This window comes from Thermobia domestica, chromosome 16 (assembly GCF_964235325.1).
Source record: "Thermobia domestica chromosome 16, izTheDome1.hap1.1, whole genome shotgun sequence".
Lineage (NCBI taxonomy): Eukaryota > Metazoa > Arthropoda > Insecta > Zygentoma > Lepismatidae > Thermobia > Thermobia domestica.
In genome coordinates this window covers 93626201-93648503 of record NC_137469.1, presented here as the reverse complement: position 1 = coordinate 93648503, position 22303 = coordinate 93626201, and the positions used below count along the sequence as shown (strand labels likewise).

The following is a 22303-nucleotide window of genomic DNA, read 5'->3' as shown; positions in this document are numbered from 1 at the left end:
AGGGAGGATAGAGAAAATTGCAAAATAATGCCATTTTGTGCTTCCGTGTTTAATGTTTGCCATAGTTGCAGCTTTGATCCGAAGTTGAAACGTATAATTTTCCGTGTTATCTCAAACATTTGGATCTACTTAATTAAGAATCGTCGAACTCTGGTCTAGAAATCCAACAAAAATGGTCCTGGAAGCGATATGCTGACTACAAATCACCCAACTAGAAGTCGTCTGGGCGGTCATAGATTCTTGTGGGCTGTAATACTAGTATTAAAATTTTGGGTTGCATCACTCCAAAGTTTCAGCTAGGAAAGGGCACACATCTACAATACAGTATATAGTAATAATAGAACAGAGCATTAGAATTCCTATTTTTGGCAGAAACTGAATAGATGTATTGAATGCAAATTGGAAAACAGGCCTTAAGGTAGTGATTAACAATACAGTAAACGAATTCAAAGCAGTACAAATTATAAATAACCAGTTAGAACAAATTTATTCCAGCAAAAACTTTTGTGGGAGTATTAACAGGTATTTCTCAATTCTATAGACATTCCGATCTAAGGACATACTGTAGATATACTAATCAGAGTACGGATACCAATCTTTGATAAATGCTAGAGTACGATACCAATCTGTGATAAATGCTACGAGATACCCTACGCCTTAGCCACCCGAACTGGAAGGACTTTGTTCAGAAGATATATTAGAGAAAGTGGAATAGGTGGATTGAGTTACTCCCTTGGTGGTAGTGAAACAAGAAAAAGTTATCTATGAGTTATTATCTATGTGTCTTGATTTTAAGTAAATTGTCAACTTAGTAACAGAGAGAGTATGTTATCCATTTTCACGAATAGTTAATCTACTAAATACTTATCCAAGATTCATCATTCTTCGTTCTCCTAGAGCTGAGACAAACCTATCTGCAATTACAGATTTCGGAACAGTTACAGTTGGTTAACACCCATGGTATCTATTTAGGCGTGAGAGACTACCATTTGGTTTAAACTATTCTGCGCGAATTTTCCAAACATTTTTAGACCAGGTGTTGAAAGAACTTCGAGGCGTAATTTTCTATCTAGACGACATTCTAATATGAGTTCCAACTATAGAATAATGTTACCAATGCACTGCTTTAGTACTACAGAATTTTAGTGACTTGAACGTCAAGGTAAATGAAGGGAAAAACGTGTTTTTCAATACATCAGTATCATACTTACGATAAATTTCAGTCGTAATCAAATCCTACCTAATCAGAGCAGGTTAAAAGATATCATAAGTATTCCACCTCTAATTAATGTGGCGTAACTACAATCTTTCTTGGGAATGGTAAACTTCTGTAATCGACACCTACCAGCGTTATCTTTGAAGACTCCGGCAATCATCGAAGAGTCATCAAATATAATTTGAGAATATAAAGAAAGCGTTGTTACAAACTGAAGTACCGGTACTTTACCCTTTCCATCAAAAGCAAATGTGCTATTGATGACGGATGTTTCTCCTTATGGAGTTGAGGAGTGTTATTTGATGGGAAACATGGAAAATTATGTACGGTGTAATACGCGTCGGTTACACTATCCTTAGCAGCAGTGGCGTATTTAGGGGGGTGGCTTCCGGGCTTAAGCCCCCCCCCGAAATCTTACTTAGTATAGTAAAGTAAATGAAATATCTTGCAGAATTTTGACATTTCCAGGCAAAGCCCCTCCCGAAACAAAATCGTAAATACGCCACTGCTTAGCAGAAAGGAATTATGTACAATTTGAAAGGGAGGCCATGGCAGTTACTTTTATTGTTAAGAACTTTCACGAATTTCTCTTTGGAAGACATACCAAAATAATCGCTGATTCTCAACCTGCCAGTTGGATTTTTGGAGGAAATTCTTCTGCCTTTACCGTTTCCCCTCGTCTACAGCGTTGGTTCTTGTTATTAAACCAGTATGATTTCGAGCAGAGTTATTCCAAGCACTTGCGTGTAGCTGATTACTTGTCAGTTTCCATTCACACCAGTGACTGAAGATGATACAACATCCATTCACTTTGTTTCTTAGATACTTTTCTTTTAAAATAGAGAAGAAGTAGTTAAAGCCATTAAGGATGATGTGATGTTATAGCAACTAATTGAATGGGTCAAAAGGGCTGGCCTAACAAGTTGCCTAAATATTTAAATACATCCTAATTCAAACAATTGTTCAGACCCGTTATAATTATGAGTTAACTAATATTGGATTGCATTTTCAAGGTCGCCTTGTAATTTCCTTGCGTTAACAGTCACTTTATTTGAAGAACTTGCATAATAACTATATGGAATTTTCAAAAATGTTGAAAGTTTCGTCAAACGAAGTATTGTGACTTACGATAGCAGAGGATATTAGGATGATTGTGAAAAGATGTGAAGTGTGTCAGTCGTTAGCCAACGTACCTCCTAAGGTACAATACAAAGAATGGCCGGGAAAGGAATCCCTATAACAAAGAGTACACGCAGATCATTTCTTTTTATTTGTATACGTTTTTATTGTCTTAGTTGACTGTTTTTTCCAATTGGATTAAAACAGTATGTAGAGTCGGTTAACTTTCAAGAAACAGCACAGCAGCTCTCCATTTCAATCAAAACATTTTCGTGGATACTTCTTACAGAGAAATAGTAAATATTTGAGGATGCCTCCGTATAATCCTTTCAGTTAGGGGAAAACTGAGAGGATTACAAACAGTTACTTTAGAAATGATTGAAGACTTAAAAATACTTTTCTTCAGAATTTACTTAAGAAAATATGCCAGCTGCCAGGAGAGAGTAGAGCAAAAGCGTATTTCTAACTACCTGAGTGACATCAACTATATGCTGTTCCACACAAATATTCAAAATAATAAGGAATTATCGCTTTATGATAATTTTTTATACTTCTTTTTTTATTTTTTTATTCTTCTTTTTATTATTTGGTATAATTTGCAAATTTTGCAAGCTGGTGGTGGTGATGCTGCAAAAACCAAAAGGCAGATTGGGATGAATGTGTTCGTAGTCCAGGTACGATGGATTAACAAAGTGGTACATACAGTAGATACCAAAACACTTCGGTACTTGAAGAGTTAGCAGACCCTGGGAGTCTAGAAAATACTTCGTTTAAGAAATGCGACGTCTGAGAAAAGTGCTCATAGAGTAGACGATCGAGTGAAGTTCTATCCTCCAATAAAGTGAAGGTACAGCACAGTAAATAATTGAGTATTAATTGAGGATGAGAATCTAGATGATAAGACTAAGACTGACCTACCTAAGAGGTCCGGGAGAGCAAAGAAGTCTCCAGAGTGAAGGAAATACGATTAGGTAACATTGAATCATTTCTTATTTAAAGGGTAGTATATGTTGTTGATGCAATGTTTCGTTAATAATACAGTAGCTGGATAAAGAAAAACAAGAAATGTTATATTACATACTGTGAAATGATTATTTATGTTAAAGAACTCTTAGTAATATTGTCGTAATACTAACGATAAAGAGGGTTTAACAATTTTAAAATAACTTGTATATCGTATACGAAACAAGTTAGTTTTATTTCTAATGTTCCCTGCTGTACTACCTTGTAGATGCATTTTCACACATCAACATCTACAGCACAATTAACAGGCATTAGAGACATGTGAGGTCACTAAAATGCAGGTACAGTGCACATCGCCGATGTCCTTCAGAAGCGTAAGAAGATAAATTTATGTACGACAGATACAACTTAATTTTTAAGGCTTCCTAAGAAATAAAATGTGTGAAAAAATTAAATTTCTCATACAGCATCATTATTATTTCGTGAATACCAAAACCATCCTGTAGATACAACGCATTAAGATATAATCAGTTCACAGCATATTCTACAAGGCTTGCAGATCATGATTCCCGTACATGATAGTAATATTGACATATACTGACAAAAGTTCACATAAGAATACAGAGTGACTTCAAGTAATTAATCAGATAATTACGGAGCATATACAATTCATTCTACGATAATATTATTCACTACTAATCTTTTAAGCATTAAGTAGACTATATATTATATTATCATTTATTTAAATTAGACATTTATTTCTTTCATCGATCACAGATACACTGTACTGGAAATAACTCATGTAATTCTTACAGCTGACAACATACAACATAAACATATACCAAAGTGGGTCATGATATAAACACAAATAATCAGCTATCGTAAATATTTAATAAGTATCTGTTGTATGTCATGGTATTAACGAAAAAATCTTTATAAATAATTTGAATTTCTAAACATAATATCCGACAGGAAACGGTGAGCAATTCATAGGCAGAATGAACGGGCCTTATCCTATAATTTATTAGCCCATATCTTGAAAGTTTTTTGTTTTAGATACCCTGATAACTAAACGTGAATTAAATTATGGTACAATGTTAACTACAGCACAAATCTGTTATTTCTCCAATAATTTACATAAATTATTTAATCAGTATTACTTTAAATTAGATTTCATGTGTTTAAATTATTTGAGGGGTTTTAGAAGTAAAAGATAATCAAGGTAAAACTCACGGTCAACTGTGCCACTACTCAAACATTGCAAAGGAAACAACAGTTCCATACAAATTCAGAAATATATAAACATCATGGAATCATTACTAGTAAATAAATGCTAATACATAACAATCTAGAAACTGTATAGATACACTAAACATGAGCAATACTAATAATGTTATACTGTTGCTACGAACAAAACCGGTGGACACCAATTATGGGTGGGACAAGTAAATTCGAACAAAACAAACACAAATTAATGTAAAACAGATAAAAGAATATATGTAATGACTAGGGCCGTTACATCTATAATAGTGTAATTGGTCGGGTAATAAGTTCACTTGATAGGTAGATTAACAGGAACTTCGGTCTATTTTCTTTCATTTTCCGTTGAAGAACATGCTCATTTTGTCACTGTACTATTCTAGAAAAGAGTCTCTGCTATTCTTTAGAAAGAATGAATTTGTGGTACTGGTCTTTGAATATTCAGCTTAATATCCCTAAATTACGACCACAGATCTAACAAAGTGTAGGTCCTTACGTCTTCCATATAACAGCAGTCCGATGTGGAAGGTATATAATGAGATTTATAGTTGACATCTGATAATAGCGAAACTGTATGTAATGTGGGCTTCAATGCGAAAATGGAGGTGGAACTATCTCGAGAAATTTGCTGTCTCTTCAAGGTGTCCTATATATGCTCAATAGGTTGAGATTAAATTAGGATTATCACCCCGAATTAAGCGGGACATCTTGAACGTTAAAAAAATTTCAGCATCCTGGATTACGCCTAGGAGGGGTGTATTAAACGGCGGGACGCCAAATTATACAAACTACTTACAAAATATACAAACTCCTTGGAATAATTAAAACAACTAAAATTAAATCACCTTCTGTTGCAGTCATTTGCTTATATGCAAATTTGTTCTTAGAAAATATATTCGTGCCGATTTCAGCCCAATCCGCATATAAGATTTTTGTACTAAATTTTTCTATATAAAAATCTTCAAATTTTGTGATTTTCATACAAAAATATTTTATATAAAATTCTTATATATATATATGTATATAAAATTCTTAAATTTTGTTTTTTGGATGATTTTTTCTACACAATAAATGAAGTCTATTATTTCAGGAGGATTACATTTATAAGCTTTTAGAGACATATCCATAAAAACTACTTATACCTAATTACTTACACCTAAACTTAAACCTAATCATACATTTTTAAATTTTCTATTCTCTCTTTTATTTTTTCTCTTATAGTCATTTTGTAACTTTTAGTTCTTCTTTCTTTAAATCTATTTTGTAACGCCCTAAGCTATGTTCTGTATTCCATCTTCTACTAAATATTTCATCATGTGTGGATAATGGAAACTTATGGAAATGGAAACTTATATTCATCTATTGGGAATACATTATGATTTTTACTTCAAGTAGTATTTTGTATTTTATTCATTTCTTTATTTTCTAAAACAATCTTCATAACTTTTGAAAGTTATTTTGGTTTTAACAGCATTTGATAGTACTCCCTTCGCTTTTGTTATTTGTGGTTTCCTTATAGTTACATGTTCTTTACCATCCCTATCTTCGTTTTTCTTAATAGCATACATTTTTTATTTAAAACCTACACTTTTTTCTATTATAACTCCTTTAAGTTTTCCTAATACGTTCTTATTAACTAACTTTAAGCAATAACCATTATTTTATCCATAGTCAGATGTCTCCAAACGCTCATATATATTTTTCATATCTTCATTTTTGTCTTCTATTTCTACATGCGTTATTACAGAATCTGTATCATTTATTAATAATTTCACTTTACCTCCATATTTCTTCAAATCATTGTAACAGATATCACATAAACAGATTTTAGATACATCTAGAAGAGATATTCTAACGTATATTGGTTTATTGAAACTAATCTTAGTTTTATACATATGAATAGCGGCAAGATTTTCAGAAAATTTTGTTCTATTTTTGAAAGTAGGTTTGACAATAAATGGATGTGTATGATATCATGATAAATTGTGAATAAACGCGGGAATAAATCCTTGGTTTGTATATTCCAAATTACAATATGAATGAATCGCTCCTTTAAGTTGTTCAGTTAAATGATTATGACCAGCAATTTTTCTTATGCACGATTTTATATTTCTTTGCTTTTTATTAATTGTTTCTTGCATTCATCGAATATATCATTTATACTTTCCTTTATCTCTTTTATTTCTATTAATAACTCTTCTATATCATCTGCATCATCATTTTTTCCACATACAATTTTATTTTAAATGTTCTGATCCTTCTTCAATTTCCGCTACGTCATAGCATATACATTCAACGAATTATTTTATAAGAATTTAAAGTGCTTTTAGCGTAATAGATAAAACTGTTGTGTTTATGTATTTGATAAGTGTTTAAATAAGATCTTTGTGGATCAGGTTGACATGTACTGTTTATTAAAAATTATTCAAAATCTGTCATTATAATGAATGGAATTCTGAAGAGCGTTTGTGATAACTAAATTCAGGTATTTTATTCCATTGTTTTGGTAATATAATTTTAGTAGCAAAATATAATCCACAATATTCTAAGTGTTTTTAATAACTCTTCTGATTCAAAATTCTTGGCCAAACATCCTTCAAATAAAAATCCCTTACGTTCATTTCTACTTATTTGTTTTCCAGTTTCCACAAGTCTCTAAGATAATAATAATGGGTTTTCCTTTTATCTTTTAAATATAACGGACAAATATGATTTTCTTTAATTTCTTTTTTGTAAGTGGAAAATTGAAAAGTTCTTATCAAATCCTAATACACTAATCGAAATATTCGCTCTTCTTCTAAGCCTATTTGCAATTTAAACACGTAAAAAAAGTCTTCAAAAACTTCTTTAAACTTATCCTCATAATTTTCATATTTAGAAACTTACTGAATGACTATTAACAGAATATAAGGCAAATATTTGTCTATGTAAGAAGACTCATTCATTGGAAAACAGTAATTAATTCTAAAAAGTCTATAGCATGTATCGTCCATCTCGACCCTCTTTTCTGAAATTCTTCTATTTCTGAGTTTGCTCATAGCGTTTGTGTAAAATTCATTTAAGTCTGAATATTTAAATATTATTTCATTTATTGTTTAATAGTTACGCTTTTGTATTTGTTTCTTTTTTTAATTTACAAATAAATAACATTCACTTTAAATGCATTTAAAAATTTGAAACTAATTTTATTTTTAACAACTCAACCACTTGCATTTAAAAATTTGGTGGGATATTTATATCCTTCAACGTTTTGTACTTTAAATGTTCAGAATTTACTCTTAAGTAGTGTTTCTTTTAGTGCGATCTTCAGTTCAAATATTTCTGCTTTTGATTCTTCAAAAAATTCTTCGAATGAAAACACCTTATTGAGTTTTAATTTGTTATATTGCGCCATTGTTATTGTTGTTCGTCTTGTTTAATAAAATAAATCAGTTAAGATTTTCTTAGTTTGGAATAATCTCTTATTTTTTCTTTACAAAGGTTTTCTTAAATTTAATTATAGTATATTTTTTAAATTTACCACTATCTTACAATTTTCTACCTTGACCGTTTAAATTGATTTCGTTTTTTATAACTTTCTTAACAATATTATTCTCATTTCTCATCTTACCATTATCTATTTTGATCGTTTGATTTGAATGCACCTTTTTCATATCTTTCTTAACAGCAATAGCAATATTACTCATCTCGTATTAATTATATAGAAAATTACTTTTTCAATTTTAATTTTATGACATCTTTTTTCATTGTTTCATTTTCACAACAAATCTTTCTTCACAACTTCAGTTTTATAACTAATCTTTTACAATTACAATTTTTAACAAATCTTTTTTTTCAAACCTTAATTTTTTCAATTCAGTTTTATTGTTTTTATCATTAAAAAATTTTCAACTCAGTTTTTAAAGCTTTTAATTATTATTGTCAGACACATCTTTACTTTCACTATGTTAAGTTTTCTGGTTTAGAATTTTCACTTAATTTTCTTTCTTTGTCTCTTAATTGTATTTCTTTTAACAAGATTTATCTTTCTTTTAACAGTACTTGTTTCTTTATTAATACTGCTAAAAGTTTAAGAAAATCTTTTCATTTACCTTCTTCTTCTTCTTCCTGTTCTACTACGACTATCTTGATTGTTATTCAATCCTTCTATAGTTTCATTCTCACCATCATTACTACTGTCATCATCAGATATAAGGGGATTACTATTAATTTGATACCATCGTTAGAAATTCATTATCTACTTCATTATTACCGCCATTTTTATCAAACAGATTTACATTAATCAGATTTGTATCAATTTTTATTAATCTACACATTTTCTACATGGACAGTTATTATTTTCCCTTAACTATCTAACTGAATATCGTTTGGAAAATATGTGATTACATATTGTTTTTACTTTATTTTCACTCTTTTCATAACGTTTTGCTTCTTTCTCATAATGTTCACGTTTAAGTTCTAAAAACAAATTTTGTTTCTCAAACGTACTTTCCCAATATATTTTATCATATAATTCAAAAGTAAGTTCCTCTGAAAAATTTTGCTTCCACAATATATTCCGCCAACAAAATCTATCTTTAAGTTCCCTATAAAAAGCTCTGGTTATGTTTATTTATTTTATATGTAAAACCAATCAACATAATATTAGAATTCCCTAATGAACTCCTCGGAGAGTTTATGATTTAGTGATATTTCATTCCACCTACGTGATCTTTGAATTCTGTAATGTAATTTTCAGATAACTTTATTTTATTGAAATTTCCTCCCAGTTTACTTCATCTTTAAATTATAAAATCTTTTGGAAATCTTTTACCGTATGAAAATTCAGTTCAATTCACTTTGTCTTGGAAGTTTCTTATGAAATTTTCAAAAAGTTTTTGATTGTGTGAAATTTAATTCCTACACATATCCAATGTGTTCCAATATTTTCAGATTTATCCAAATTTACAATACCACACTCTCTATATTTAGTTTTTTTAGGGGTAAATTACCACTCATAAATACTTCTTGGAAATGTTTTATGCATTATTTCTTTACCAATCTCTATATTAAAATAGTTAGTTTTTCTTTCGTCATTCGTCATTCGCATGCGGGAATATATGTCTATATCTTTTTCTTAATTATATTTCTTTTTATTAATTACGAAGACACATGACTTTATGACTCCATTACAGAGTCGTCCCTGCAACTAAATGTAGTGATCAAGGCAGAAACGAAGAAAATTACAGAAGCATATCGTTCATAATTATCAGCATAATTCAGCAAATCTTCAAATTCTGCTTTCTCTGAAAATTACTGTATAAATTTTACGACATAGGAACTAGTAACTTCGATCTAAATCACTAATAATTAGAATACTTAATTCTGTGTAATAAATTTGTCACATTTAAATAATAGGATTTTAAATTGAGCTTTTAAATTAATAATAGGCGTTAAAATGATTAAAATTCGATATCAATAAATTACAGTAAACTTTAGCGGCTAAATTCCGGGTTGTTACATCTGTTTAATCAAGGTAAAAGAAATAGCGCATCTAACGTTTCAGGACTTGCATCCAATTCCTATCCCTTTCCTGTGACACACAGTTAAAATTTAAATTTTTAGTACAAAAAATTTGAGTCGTTTCCTCTCCTCCCTACAACTATTCGTACAAGTGATGAATCATACATTTGCTCCTTTGAGTCTTATCACGACTAGCCTAAGGCAGTAGGACCAAAATTAACCAACCCTTGCATAAGATCTACCTATTTTGGTTACGTTATCCATAGTTTGTGTCAGAGTGGTTTGGCCAAAAATAATGTTGTTTCTGTTCCCTAACAAATTAATATTGCAAGTAAATAGGGACGTTTGGCCCCATTCATCTTTCACTAATATGAAATTTGTTGTTTTCCCGTTAGATGGAGAGATTGGTGGACATGATGGAATGAAGAAATTTGTTCACACTAATGACTTTCGAAGGCTGAATGTAGGATGTGTTTTGGGTGAAGGAGTTGCCAGTCCCACAGAGGAATTTTTACTCTACAATGGAGAAAGAAGTACTTGGAGTAAGCACAATTTATGTGGAGCGTATATACATGACAATAAAAGACTGAAAATGTTATTCTTAACAATATTTATATCTATATAACGCAAATCACTTAAACATGTCGGAAAGCTTGAAGATTAATCTTCCATATTCACAAAATACTGTTAAGAATAACTCTGTTCAGCTTTTTTCTTAGAAATCAGAAACCTGCTGGCGTAGTTTGACTACTGAATTTTTAGGGCAAAGTATAAAGAGCCGTTTATCCATAAACTATAGTATTTTCTAAGTATAAAACAATTTACCTATCCAACTTATCATGTTCTTGTTAGTACTTTCTTAAAGTAAGAAAAAGAGTGAAGAACATAATGATAATTGATTCTATTTTTTTAAAGGATTTTTACTTGTTTTCAATTTTTTTGTTGAATGACTACAAACATTACGATTATTTTGGAAAAGGCTATTTAATAGTTTCAAAACATTATAAAACAAACTAACAACTGTTTTCAATACATTTCATACATTATACTAGAAAAAATTGAATATCTGAGAAATATGACATTATAAATTACTCATCCAGATTTCCAATAAGAAAAGATCTAAAAACAGTCATAAAGTTAATTTAATAAGATTTTGTACATACTCTCTTTAACTCTCTCACTTTCTAAATTTTTAACCAACTTCAAATGTAAGAAATTAGTTTCCATTGATGTCATTTGGTGACTTTAAAGTTATTCACTTAAATTCAAAACAAAGAACATAGTGAAAACCCTTCATGTCTTTTTATTGTTGTTTAGCCAATATGATGACACTACTATTACTACTACTACTACTACCAAGGTCGGCTCTACCATATGTGCATCACGTGCATTTGCACGAGGTGGCAAAATCTATCAAAATAGACTTCATAATGATGGTAGTTAAATTTACTAAGCTGACCTTATATTTGAACCCTACACTCATAAATCATGTTTAGGTCCTATTAGTTCAAGGTCACATTGACAGTGCTAAGCAAATGGTCAAACAAATCCCAGCATGAAGTACTTGATTACTGTAATATACAAGAACTAATTCTCAAACAGTAGCGAACACCTGTTCCATTTAGTTAGTTATCACAGTTTTGATATGAAAACTAATCTTATCTTTGTCTCAAGCAAGTTTCTTGTCATTGAAGGAAGAAACAAGTTTTGTTTTTAATTTTTTACCAGATGTAGAAGTAAAATCGAAAAACAAAGTTAAAAAAGCTAGTTGCACTGGAATTGCAAACTGACATATTGAGATTGAAGCTCGATATTCAATTCTATAAAAATGATTACCATCTTTCCTCTGCAAGTCTGTTTGAATTATCTTTTATTATCATAATAGATTATTATTTAAAGAAAAAATCAGACACAACAAGATTGTATTTGTAGTGTTTAGGCTTTTCTGAGTGCGACAGCTCTTTCCCTCCCCTTCATTCATGATGGGGTAGCATACTTAAAACCGTGGCTTTTAAGATTTGATCTTTCTAGAAAAGGGAGCAGCAGATTATTACAGGCAAATTGCCTAGGGCCGGCTCTGAGTGCTATTATTATTATTATTATTATTATTATTATTATTATTATTATTAATAATAATAATAATAATAATAATAATAATAATAATAATAATAATAATAATAATAATAATAATAATAATAATAATAATAATAATATAAATTCTGAGTGTACGGATGACCAAAGAAAGTCCATGCTGACCTGGTTTTGTGATAAGAAATATTTAACAAATTATTCGTGATATTTCACTCACATCAATGCCATCATCACAGGTATTAGAATAAACTGCATTCAGATTTCGTAGGATTATGAAATCTTTTAGGCACAATCCGCGAATATGTAAAAGTTCTAATACAGTTATTTTCTGTTATATATACAAAACACAATAGCCCATTAATCAGTAGGTGAAATAGAATGAAAATTATATCAGAGCAAGAAACTATTTTCTTCGCTCATGATTTTCAGGTCAAACTAGAACACTTAATGGAAAATCACAGCAGATTAGCTTGTAATACAGGGGGCGTTCACAAAGTTTCAAGACTGAGTGTTATCTGAGTAGGGGCGCAAGTGCAGACCCGTTCTACCGACAGGGTGCAGTAGTGGGGGGTGTCAGTTAAGCGCCGCACAGCGTCAGTTGCCTCCGAGACGCGAGAATTGAGTAGATCGCTAGTGGCGTGAGTGCGTGTCAGTGACCCCCCGTCGAAACCTGAGTGAGTGGAAAATGCAGCGGCATTTGGAGCAGCGTTATGCTGTCAAGTTCTGTGCGAAACTGAATAAAACAGTTACAGAGATTTTTCGTATGATTCAGGAAGCCTACAGAGAAGACGCGTGCAATGCTTTGCATGACACAAGAGGTTCAAAGAGGACCACGAAGACGTTGAAGACGATGACCACCCTAAGAAACCTGCAACAAGCTTAACTGAGGAAAATCTGGTGAAAGTGCGTGAACTCTTAAACATTGATCATCGTCTTACTGTTAGATTAATTGCCGATGAACTGGGATTGGGTCCGACTAATGTGTTCAAGTAAGTAACAGAAGATTTGAAGATGAGAAAAGTGAAGTTTTGGCGCAGTTCAACGTGGCAACACTGCCGCATTCAGCCTACAGCCCCGACCAAGCTCCCAGTGACTGTTTTGTTCCCTCGAATCAAGAAAGACCTGAAAGGGAAGCGATTCGGCACGATTCCAGCGGTCCAAGCAGCTTCGACGATGCATTTATGTTCTATCCTATACTATGATACGACAACGACAAACTGTTTCAATAAATCCAGATCATCTTCTTCAAAGTAGTTTTAAAAGTTTAGTATCGTGCATTCTCGCATGCTTCCTGTTAACAATCAACCTGTCACTGCAAAAATTGTAACATTTTGCATTAGTGTTTTTCTTTTTTTTTCTGCTGATTGGTTGTTTTAGGAGAAAAAATCTTATTTTGTTACTTATTATCTTGTATTATTGCATTTTTACTCGAATTTTTCGGATTTGATGAAATAAAAAAAAGTATTATTTAATATTTATAAAAACATTTCCAAGTTTTTTGATATATTTTGAGAGTGTGAGCAGTTTAGTAAAATTTATTTGTAGTTGTAAAAAAATGAAAAAAGCAAAACGACTTAATGATTAATTTCTTTTCCACTAATGAATGACTCTGCTGTGGTGTTTTCATAGATTTCAACTACCACGGGCTCCTTACAATCTTATTTAAACGTCGAATAGAAAAACGCCGTTAATTTGAAATTAACCGTCCGTTGACTCTTCGTTAAAAATTACCTCTGAATGTACTCTACAAATGATTTACTTTGTGGGAAATTTATTTTTAGTATCGTTTAAAATGCCAGTCTTATTTACTACATTGATAATAATTATGCTTAAAATAACATTAGTTCTCCAGTGTGCAGAAAAAAAAAGAATTATTGCAATTTTCTTCGGAACGTAGAAAGTGATTGTGATAACTTTAAGGATTTAGTTACATGGTTCGAGAATTGTCAAGAGTGATAAAGTGCATGTAATTAGTAGTGAATGGAATTCTTTAGTAGTAATTTAACACAAGTGGTATTAAAGTAAAATATGTGAACTAATAACTTTCTTTCTTTTTAACGACTAACACAGCGAATGTACTTAATATAAATAAGTTTTAAAGTGTTTTTCTAAGTGAAATAAATTTTAAAATTCGACAAATGCAGTAAAACTATTTGGCAAAGAGTTCATTCATCATAAGTAAAATATTAATTAAAAGAAGTAAAGTCATATATAAATAACATTAATAAATAATAGTTAACCAGAATTAAGTCTAAGTTAGTTAACGTGCTTTAAATATGGAGGAATTGTTTAAATTTGATGGTTCTTGAAAATAGCCTAGCAATAAAGGAATTGTAACTTGCTTAACTTACATGTTAGTTACTAATTCTAAGAATTAATTCTAGTTTGAAATTCGGTGAATAACATTAAAGTAGGTTTTCATTTGAAAATAAAAGCAATCAAATGCTAAAAACTAGAGTAAAGTTAATTAGTTCTGAACTGATTCATTTTGTGAAATCTGAATTAGAATTCAATGTCAATCGTTAAAATTGACTGAATAGGGGATATAGAATATTTTTGTTTAAGTACTGAAATGAAGTTTTAAAAGTTAAATGTTGGAAACACTTACATTTGCTTTAACTGGGATGAGTTCTTCTAGATGACTTAAAGTTTATAAAAGAAAATTAAATTTTTTAGTGAAATTAAACTGAGAATAGTTCGACTCAAACATTCTCGCAACTCAAACGTTAGGAGAATCGCGACTATCGTAACTTAATCAGAGGATTTTGGGTTTTGGTGTAAATCCTCATTGTTGTACTTTTGCTGGAAATTTGGTATCTTATGTTGTTGAACTTCGGTGGCGGAAGGCATTGAGAAGAACACAAATGCCCCTAAATTAATTTAAAATTTATAAATTGGATTTAATATCAGAGAAATTTTTGCGCAAAGTAACTTACATTAAAGTTCTCTCAGTTGTTAACCAATATTCTCTTGCTTCGAATTTCCGTATGCTTCGTTAAGTTCATTTAATTCCCAATGAGTTAATTTATTTTTTTCTTTTGTTCAAAATTTTCAATACATTTATTTGTGTTCATTATAACTATGATGTAGGTTTACTCACAGAATAAGATATAGAAATACTAAATGTTTAATTGATTAAATTTTAGCAGCGTGATTTGCTTTTGTTAAATGTATCTGAATTTACCAAAGAATTTGTTATTAAAATTCGCTTTTATCCCAGATTATATTTGAATTCGAGTTTTCTGCTCCGAGGAATCACTTGTGCGAGAATGTACGAGTTTGTGTTGATTTGCACTAAATTGGAATAGAGAAATTTCTCTTCCTCTATTATATTGTTTATAGATAAAGAATCATTGTCTATCACTTTCTGTTATCCCTTTGAAAAGTTTACTGGAAATCCGTTGGGGGGCCAGACACTTCATTATGTCTGTTAATAAGCCCAGTGGCGCAACTAGCTATGAGTTCGGGGGCTCAGGCCGCTCCCGAAACTAACCTGACCTATCTTATACAACAGCACTGCAGACAAATTTTAGTGAAATTTCCAAAAAAATCATTATTGCTTGACATTTGTCCAGTATGTTTAAAAATATGCAAACTCTCTCTCACACACGCACTATGCGTGAAGAGTCCTCTTAATCTGCATTTATACATGAGACATCACGTGCGAAATATTATCTTGCGATAGTTTACTACTGTCCTTTTCGAATAACTTGACTTGCAAAAAAGCCAAAGAGATTTTATATTAAACTGCAAATATGGGAAACTTCTCAAATTGTGAATTCATTGTAGAATATTGTATTGAGTAGCTTTAGTGACCATTTAATAAAGTATATTTTATTGATTAACAAGAATGTGCTATGTATGAAATTATTAATCTTTCGATATTTATGTGCCAAATGATAATGATTTTATAACCTTTCTTACATAATTTTGTAAAAATGTAAGAACATGAACAATAATTAAAATTGATAGCCTATATGTTGTTCATAATATTGTAGCTTTTAACTATATTTTCATAGCTATTAAAGTGTTTGATCTTGGAAAGCACCTGCAACTGTATCATAGGATTTGAAGATTTCGATTAGTTCATGACTACACTTAAAAATCCGTCGTTATGAATTGTAAAGTGTATTTTTTTTGTACATTTTATTGAATAGTATTGCAAAGTTTGTAATGTGCCAATAAACCTAAAATAAATCAATGTATAAATGAATATTGAATTAAGTCAAAGCACTGTACAAAAGGAAAAACATAGTGGGAACCCTAAATTAATTTCTTAGAGTAATAAATGTTAGTAAAGAGTGTGTAATCACATGCAAAAATAAAGATGTACAAGGTAATAATTAGAGTGCAAGTTTTAAAAATTGTAACCGTTAATAATAGGGAATTTGTGAATTTGATTTTTTTTTTTTTTATTTTAAGGCCTTTTAGCATGTTAATAATAGAGATAACTGAATTTCTTGTAGTGGGTAGAATTCAATGGCGCAGCATGTCGTTTGCAGACTACTGTACTAGGTAATCTTGGGACCCTACCGAAATAAAATCCTGGTTGCACCACTGAGTAAACTCGATGGATTGTGACAAAACGCTACAGTGAAATATGTGCGTTATTAGAAATATGTACGATTTGTCGTACTTTCTCTCCTGTAATTAAAGAGGAAAAAGTGAATTAGTGTAGAGGTCTATGATTTTACTGTGCCTGCTCCTACTATTATTTATAAAGGGAATTTTTCGTTTTTCATCTTTGGTTTTTAAACAGATAAAGTAAATGTATAACATTGTGATTTGCGTAACAATTATATGCATGAAAATAAACTCCATTTTTGTTTGATTCATCCGAATCTTAAGATCCGTTCTGAATATTACATAATCTGAACGCTCTTCGTTGAATTTGGTGATGACATATTTTTCGTACTCGTTTTTGATTGCATTTCTAGGTAATATTATGCTTGTTGTAACTGTAGAGGTTACACCTTTTGTTTCAGATATCCAGATACGCTGTCCAGGTCCCACTGGTCATGGAGCTTCACTTCTTTCGAACACAGCAGGAGAGAAGCTGCAGGTTGTAATTGATGGATTCATGGAACTCCGTAAGGAGGAAAAAGAGAGATTGGAGGGCAATCCTGATCTGACGCTAGGTGATGTAACAAGTGTAAACTTGACGCAATTAGAGGTAACTTTAAATCAAATAATAGGTTGCATTTATCTTATATATAAAAGAGAACGCACAAATCCTTTGTTCCCTCATCACGCTAATACGGCTGAACCAATTTCTTTCATTTTTGGGGGGTTATTAGGATTTGGACCCTAGATGGTTTTTATCATATCACTTTAATTTTTAATTACCAGTGTCTTGAGATAATTGACCATTCAAGTGTCCATAACGTACAAATCCTTTGTTAGTTCATCATAGGTAAAAATAAACGTATTTATATGCAACCCGCATGACCGTGTCACTCGGCGGGTTAACATAAATGACAGGCGATATAATGTTAACATTTACTGCAATCTACTATGGTTTTTATCATATCACTTGAAAGCGAAAAAGTAAAAATTATCTAAGTAACAAAGTTTATTGCGTTCCGGGGTGACCGCAGCGAAGCGGGGCGGGTTAACATAAATGACAGGCGATATAATGTTAACATTTAGTGCAATCTTCTATGGTTTTTATCATATCACTTGAAAGCGAAAAAGTAAAAATTATCTAAGTAACAAAGTTTATTGCGTTCCGGGGTGACCGCAGCGAAGCGGGGTGAACGCTGCTAGTTTATTTATAAGAGAAAAAGCAAATGCAGGAAATTTTTACAAATTCTACATTCGATCTTCAATGTGTAATACTAATGTAAGCATATTTTATAATTATGTAAGATACACCAATGTTATAGAATCATGTTAATATATAATTATTACATTTTTAAATATCAAGAGATAACACTATACAAAAAAGAAAATAAGTGTGATATAGAAAAAAACTGGTATATAACGCCTCCTTTTCCACAACTAATGCCTTTGGCCCTCCAGAAGACATATCATTCCGCTATTCAGGACACTATACTTTTAACATCAATACTATAATTGAACATCTATAAGTAATATTGAAGATAAAGAAAGATTTTGAAAGAAAAATGCTTGAGAGAGAGAGAGAGAGAGAGAAAAGGAAAATACAAATAGTAGATAATCCATTCTTCAGACTTCAAAGAGACATCGTCTTGGAGGTTTAAAACCACTTTCTTTATGAAACAGTTACGGAAAAGTAAGAAATACGTTTCATATACGCTGATGTCTGTGTGAGAACATGATTTTTATGTTGTCTTTCATACTTTAATATATAAAATTTATAATTCTTCTTTTCGGTGACATTTTTCTTTTCAGTACCTGTTGATTCTTATATAAATTGTAAAGTTACACTTTCGTATTTTTTAAATACTTTTCTTCTTTAATTTAGACTGGGAATTCATTATAAATCTTCGTTGTAATTGTTGTCAAATATCGATACATGAAAACGTTTTCTGCTGTGGGGGTTGTCTTTTCGGATGAAGTGGTTCCTCTTGTAGAATGGACTTTATACAAAGGTGTTCACGACATTTCGAAGCGATTTTAGTGAAAACTGATTTTAAATCGGTTCAGTGATAACAGTGCTACAAGTGAAAAACAGAAATGACGGTTGGTGTTCTTCATAAGTTCGAGCTCTTCAAACAATGAGCGATTCAACGGGATCTTTTCAGTTATTATTCAACTTTTGATAGACTCAAGTGGATAGTTACTGGTTCAAGGAAGAAAATTTTAAAAATCAAACCTTGAAATCTGCTAAATTCATAAGCTGACTACGAGTTCTCTTTCCTTAAATTCATTCTACATACAGTTTAGAAATATATATATATATATTCAGCAAAGATGTCAGCAATGAATACCATTTAAATAAACGCTTATAATTGGCCAAAATAATATGGACGAGCCTGATAAAAATAAATGCCCACTAATAATGCTATATAATGCAGTATTACATCATGAAAATCCGACCAATAACACAAATGATGATTCTATCAACGCTACACAGCATGATGCTCCCAGCCTAATCTAAAGTTCAAATACAGGCGTTAGCTTAGAAGTACCCAATAGTATATCATGTTCTTACTGCAATAGACATTTTTTCAGCCAGAGAGGTCTAGCCATTCATAAAGGCAGATGCCACCATAAACTATCTAATAAAAACTATCTAATAATGGTATATCTAATAAAAACTATCTAATAAAACTATCTAATAATAAAACTATCTAATAAAAAATATCTAAACTATCTAATAAAAACTATCTAATAAACTATCTAATAATGGTTTCTAATAAAAAACCATCATCCAGTAAAATAGTTTTTGAAGGCATGGATTTCAATTCTGAGGATTCTTTATCTAAAGTTTGCGATGTTCTCGCTTATTTGAAAGCCAACATTCCAGTTCTTCGCCAAGTTCCTCGAGGAGCTAGATTGGCCGTAGCGAAATTACCTGAAGACGTACTACAAAAGATATTGAGAACTTTCAATCTTGAATCTTGGACAGATCTTTTCCTTTACCCATATGCAGTACTTTGTGCCCCACCACACTCAGAAAAAGTCACCAACCTCACATCATGGGTAAAGCATAGAGTCAGGACTTGGTCAGACTCTCATAGGGATGCTTTATCAACTCACTTTATGCATACATACAACACTCGTTAATCACCAACATCCAACTCATTTAATATCAAGACCATCCAAAACAAATTGGCAGAGGGAGACATACAAGGAGCAGTGAGATTGTTATCTTCCGAAGATATTTTAACTACTCTGGATACATCAGTACTGGAATCCCTTAGAGAAAAACATCCTGCTCACTCTCATTCATTCAACTTTCCTGAACCTCCTGAGACATTCATTACTGTTACTAGAGTATCAGCATCAGAATTCATCAAAGTACTTAAATCTTTCCTGGCGGTTTCAGCAGGCGGAATGGATAATCTCCGTCCAGCGATTCTAAAAGATCTTATTATGATTCAAGATTCCGAGACGAAAAAGCACTTAGTCAACTCAATCTGCGAATTATTAAATCTGATAATTTCAGGCCTTGATAAATCCGAATTTTTTCGGCGTTTCAATCGTTGCGCTCAAGAAGAAAAGTGTTGGTATTCTACCAATAGCAGTAGGGAATTATATGCTCCAGAATGCGAGAATCATTAATTGATATATTATCCCCACACCAGCTAGGAGTCTGCACTACGGACCTGAAATTACTGTCCATGCAGCACGAATGTTTTATTCCTCTCATCATCCTCAAGCTAAAGCCGTACTCAAAATAGACTTCAAGAATGCCTTCAACGAAATTAACTGAGATTCAATGCTCTCTTCAGTTGAAAGTCACTTCCCTTCTTTTTTTCCATACATATATCAGAGCTACTCGGAGACACTCGAGCTAAATCTTTTCTAATTCAACGCATTAGCATAGCCATTCAACGAGTGAATGTAGATGCTATTATGGATACGTTACCCACAGGTACATATAATTTCTGACGGCGTCTAATACATTAACAGCATTGAAATTTTTGAAAGAAAGTTAGAGAGATCTAGAACACATTTGCGCCCCAAATACCCTGGGAGTCAAAGTGTTCGGCAATTCAATTGAACAATACTATGTTAACCTTGAAGGAAATCAATTCTGGTTTTCAATTCTCAATAGAGAGCACAGCAGGTCAAATGCAATGTCCTATGACAGATATGAACTTGTAGAGGAAAGTAGCATGGCTTTGGAGATTTTGAAGGTAGAATGCGTTCCGGGGAGAATGGAGTTGCTATCAAGAGTTTAACTGATTTTGAAAGTAATTTAATAATGTTATTGTCATTATTCTCCTTTTGAATATTACGCAGTATCGATAAATTGAATTTAAATTGGCATAATACTTTAACATAATTATAAACCTTTTTCGTTATTCCAATAAATACTCTGTCATAAAAAAAAATCTTCGAAACTCCGTAATGTGTTTGAACGTTGTATAAGAAAAGCAGTAGCCCGATTGGCACTAGTAACCTGTGCAATACGTTAGCCTACTTCTTTAATGGAATTGAGACTTTCGAGGCCCTAAGTGCCACTCGATGCAATGGCTAGGGCCACGAACATTTATCTATCGAGTAGATTATTATATTGTCTTCTTTGCACGCGTTTTCTGCGGGTTGCAACATCTCCTTCTCGTGATAAAGAAAGAGTAACATTAGCTGACGCAGAAGTATCAGAGCAGGTGAAATACCATAGAAAAATCTTCTCCCTCTTCCATGGTAAAAGCGTCATGCCATCTGGTCTTTAGCTGTCAGAGCAGTAAAATCCTGATGGTTCACGAACAGATGGAACTTCCGTCGCTGTGAGTGCTCTCCATATAATGTCATTCACATTGGGATGTCTCACTTGTCTTCCGGACCTACTTATGCAAGAGAGACCATGTAGACCATTTTGTTTGACCGATGCACCACATTTAGAGCAGTTGTATGAGTCACAAATCTCTACCCCTAGGCCGAATGTAACTGCAATATGAAAACTTCCGTTTGAAAGGTCCGATCCTAGGGTGTATGATATTAATGCCTATAGCCAAGCACTTAAAAGTGGAGATGAGTAGACAAGAAGTTTATTTTTCCATAATATCTTGTTGAAGGGAGGAGGCGTTAAATTCTAGAATTGTTTCTTTTCTTAAGTCACTGGCACACACTATCGTGCAATTCAAGCATCTGGTAATATAAAAAATAGTAGACGGGTGTTGCCAACTACGTTAGTGTGTAACTAGGTTTCATTATTTTTCGATTTTTTTTTTCTGTACAGACATCTGTTAAGCATCTGGTTCAGTTTGGTGCTCACAGTGTTGCTACCAGTGGATAAATTTTTGGAAAACGTTTTGAACTAACACCATAAAATGATATTTAACTCTCAAGTCATACATTGTAAACACAAGATTTCGACTTGTTTCAATATTTTAGTACGTGCTACGTCTAAAACTACATAAAAAGTTCTGAGAGCATTTGATCTTGCATTGCTGGGTTTAAGGATTTTAATAGAAAATGAAATAAAGAGTGTTTAATTTGGGTGTTTAAAATATAAGTTTCAAATTGGTAGTTTAATATGGGACCTAAAATGAATCATGG

General features: G+C 31.9%; 1 protein-coding gene across 4 annotated transcripts in view; it reads left to right on the top strand.

Annotated features, from left to right (window-relative positions):
- Positions 1-22303, top strand: part of LOC145673248 (aminoacylase-1-like) — a 131869-nt gene that overhangs the window by 89027 nt on the left and 20539 nt on the right. For all 4 annotated transcript variants that reach the window (XM_081742765.1, XM_081742762.1, XM_081742763.1 and 1 more), the window contains exons 4-5: positions 10456-10602; positions 17137-17324. In XM_081742765.1, coding sequence (XP_081598891.1) covers positions 10456-10602; positions 17137-17324 — 335 coding nt within the window. The remainder of the gene's footprint in view (positions 1-10455; positions 10603-17136; positions 17325-22303) is intronic.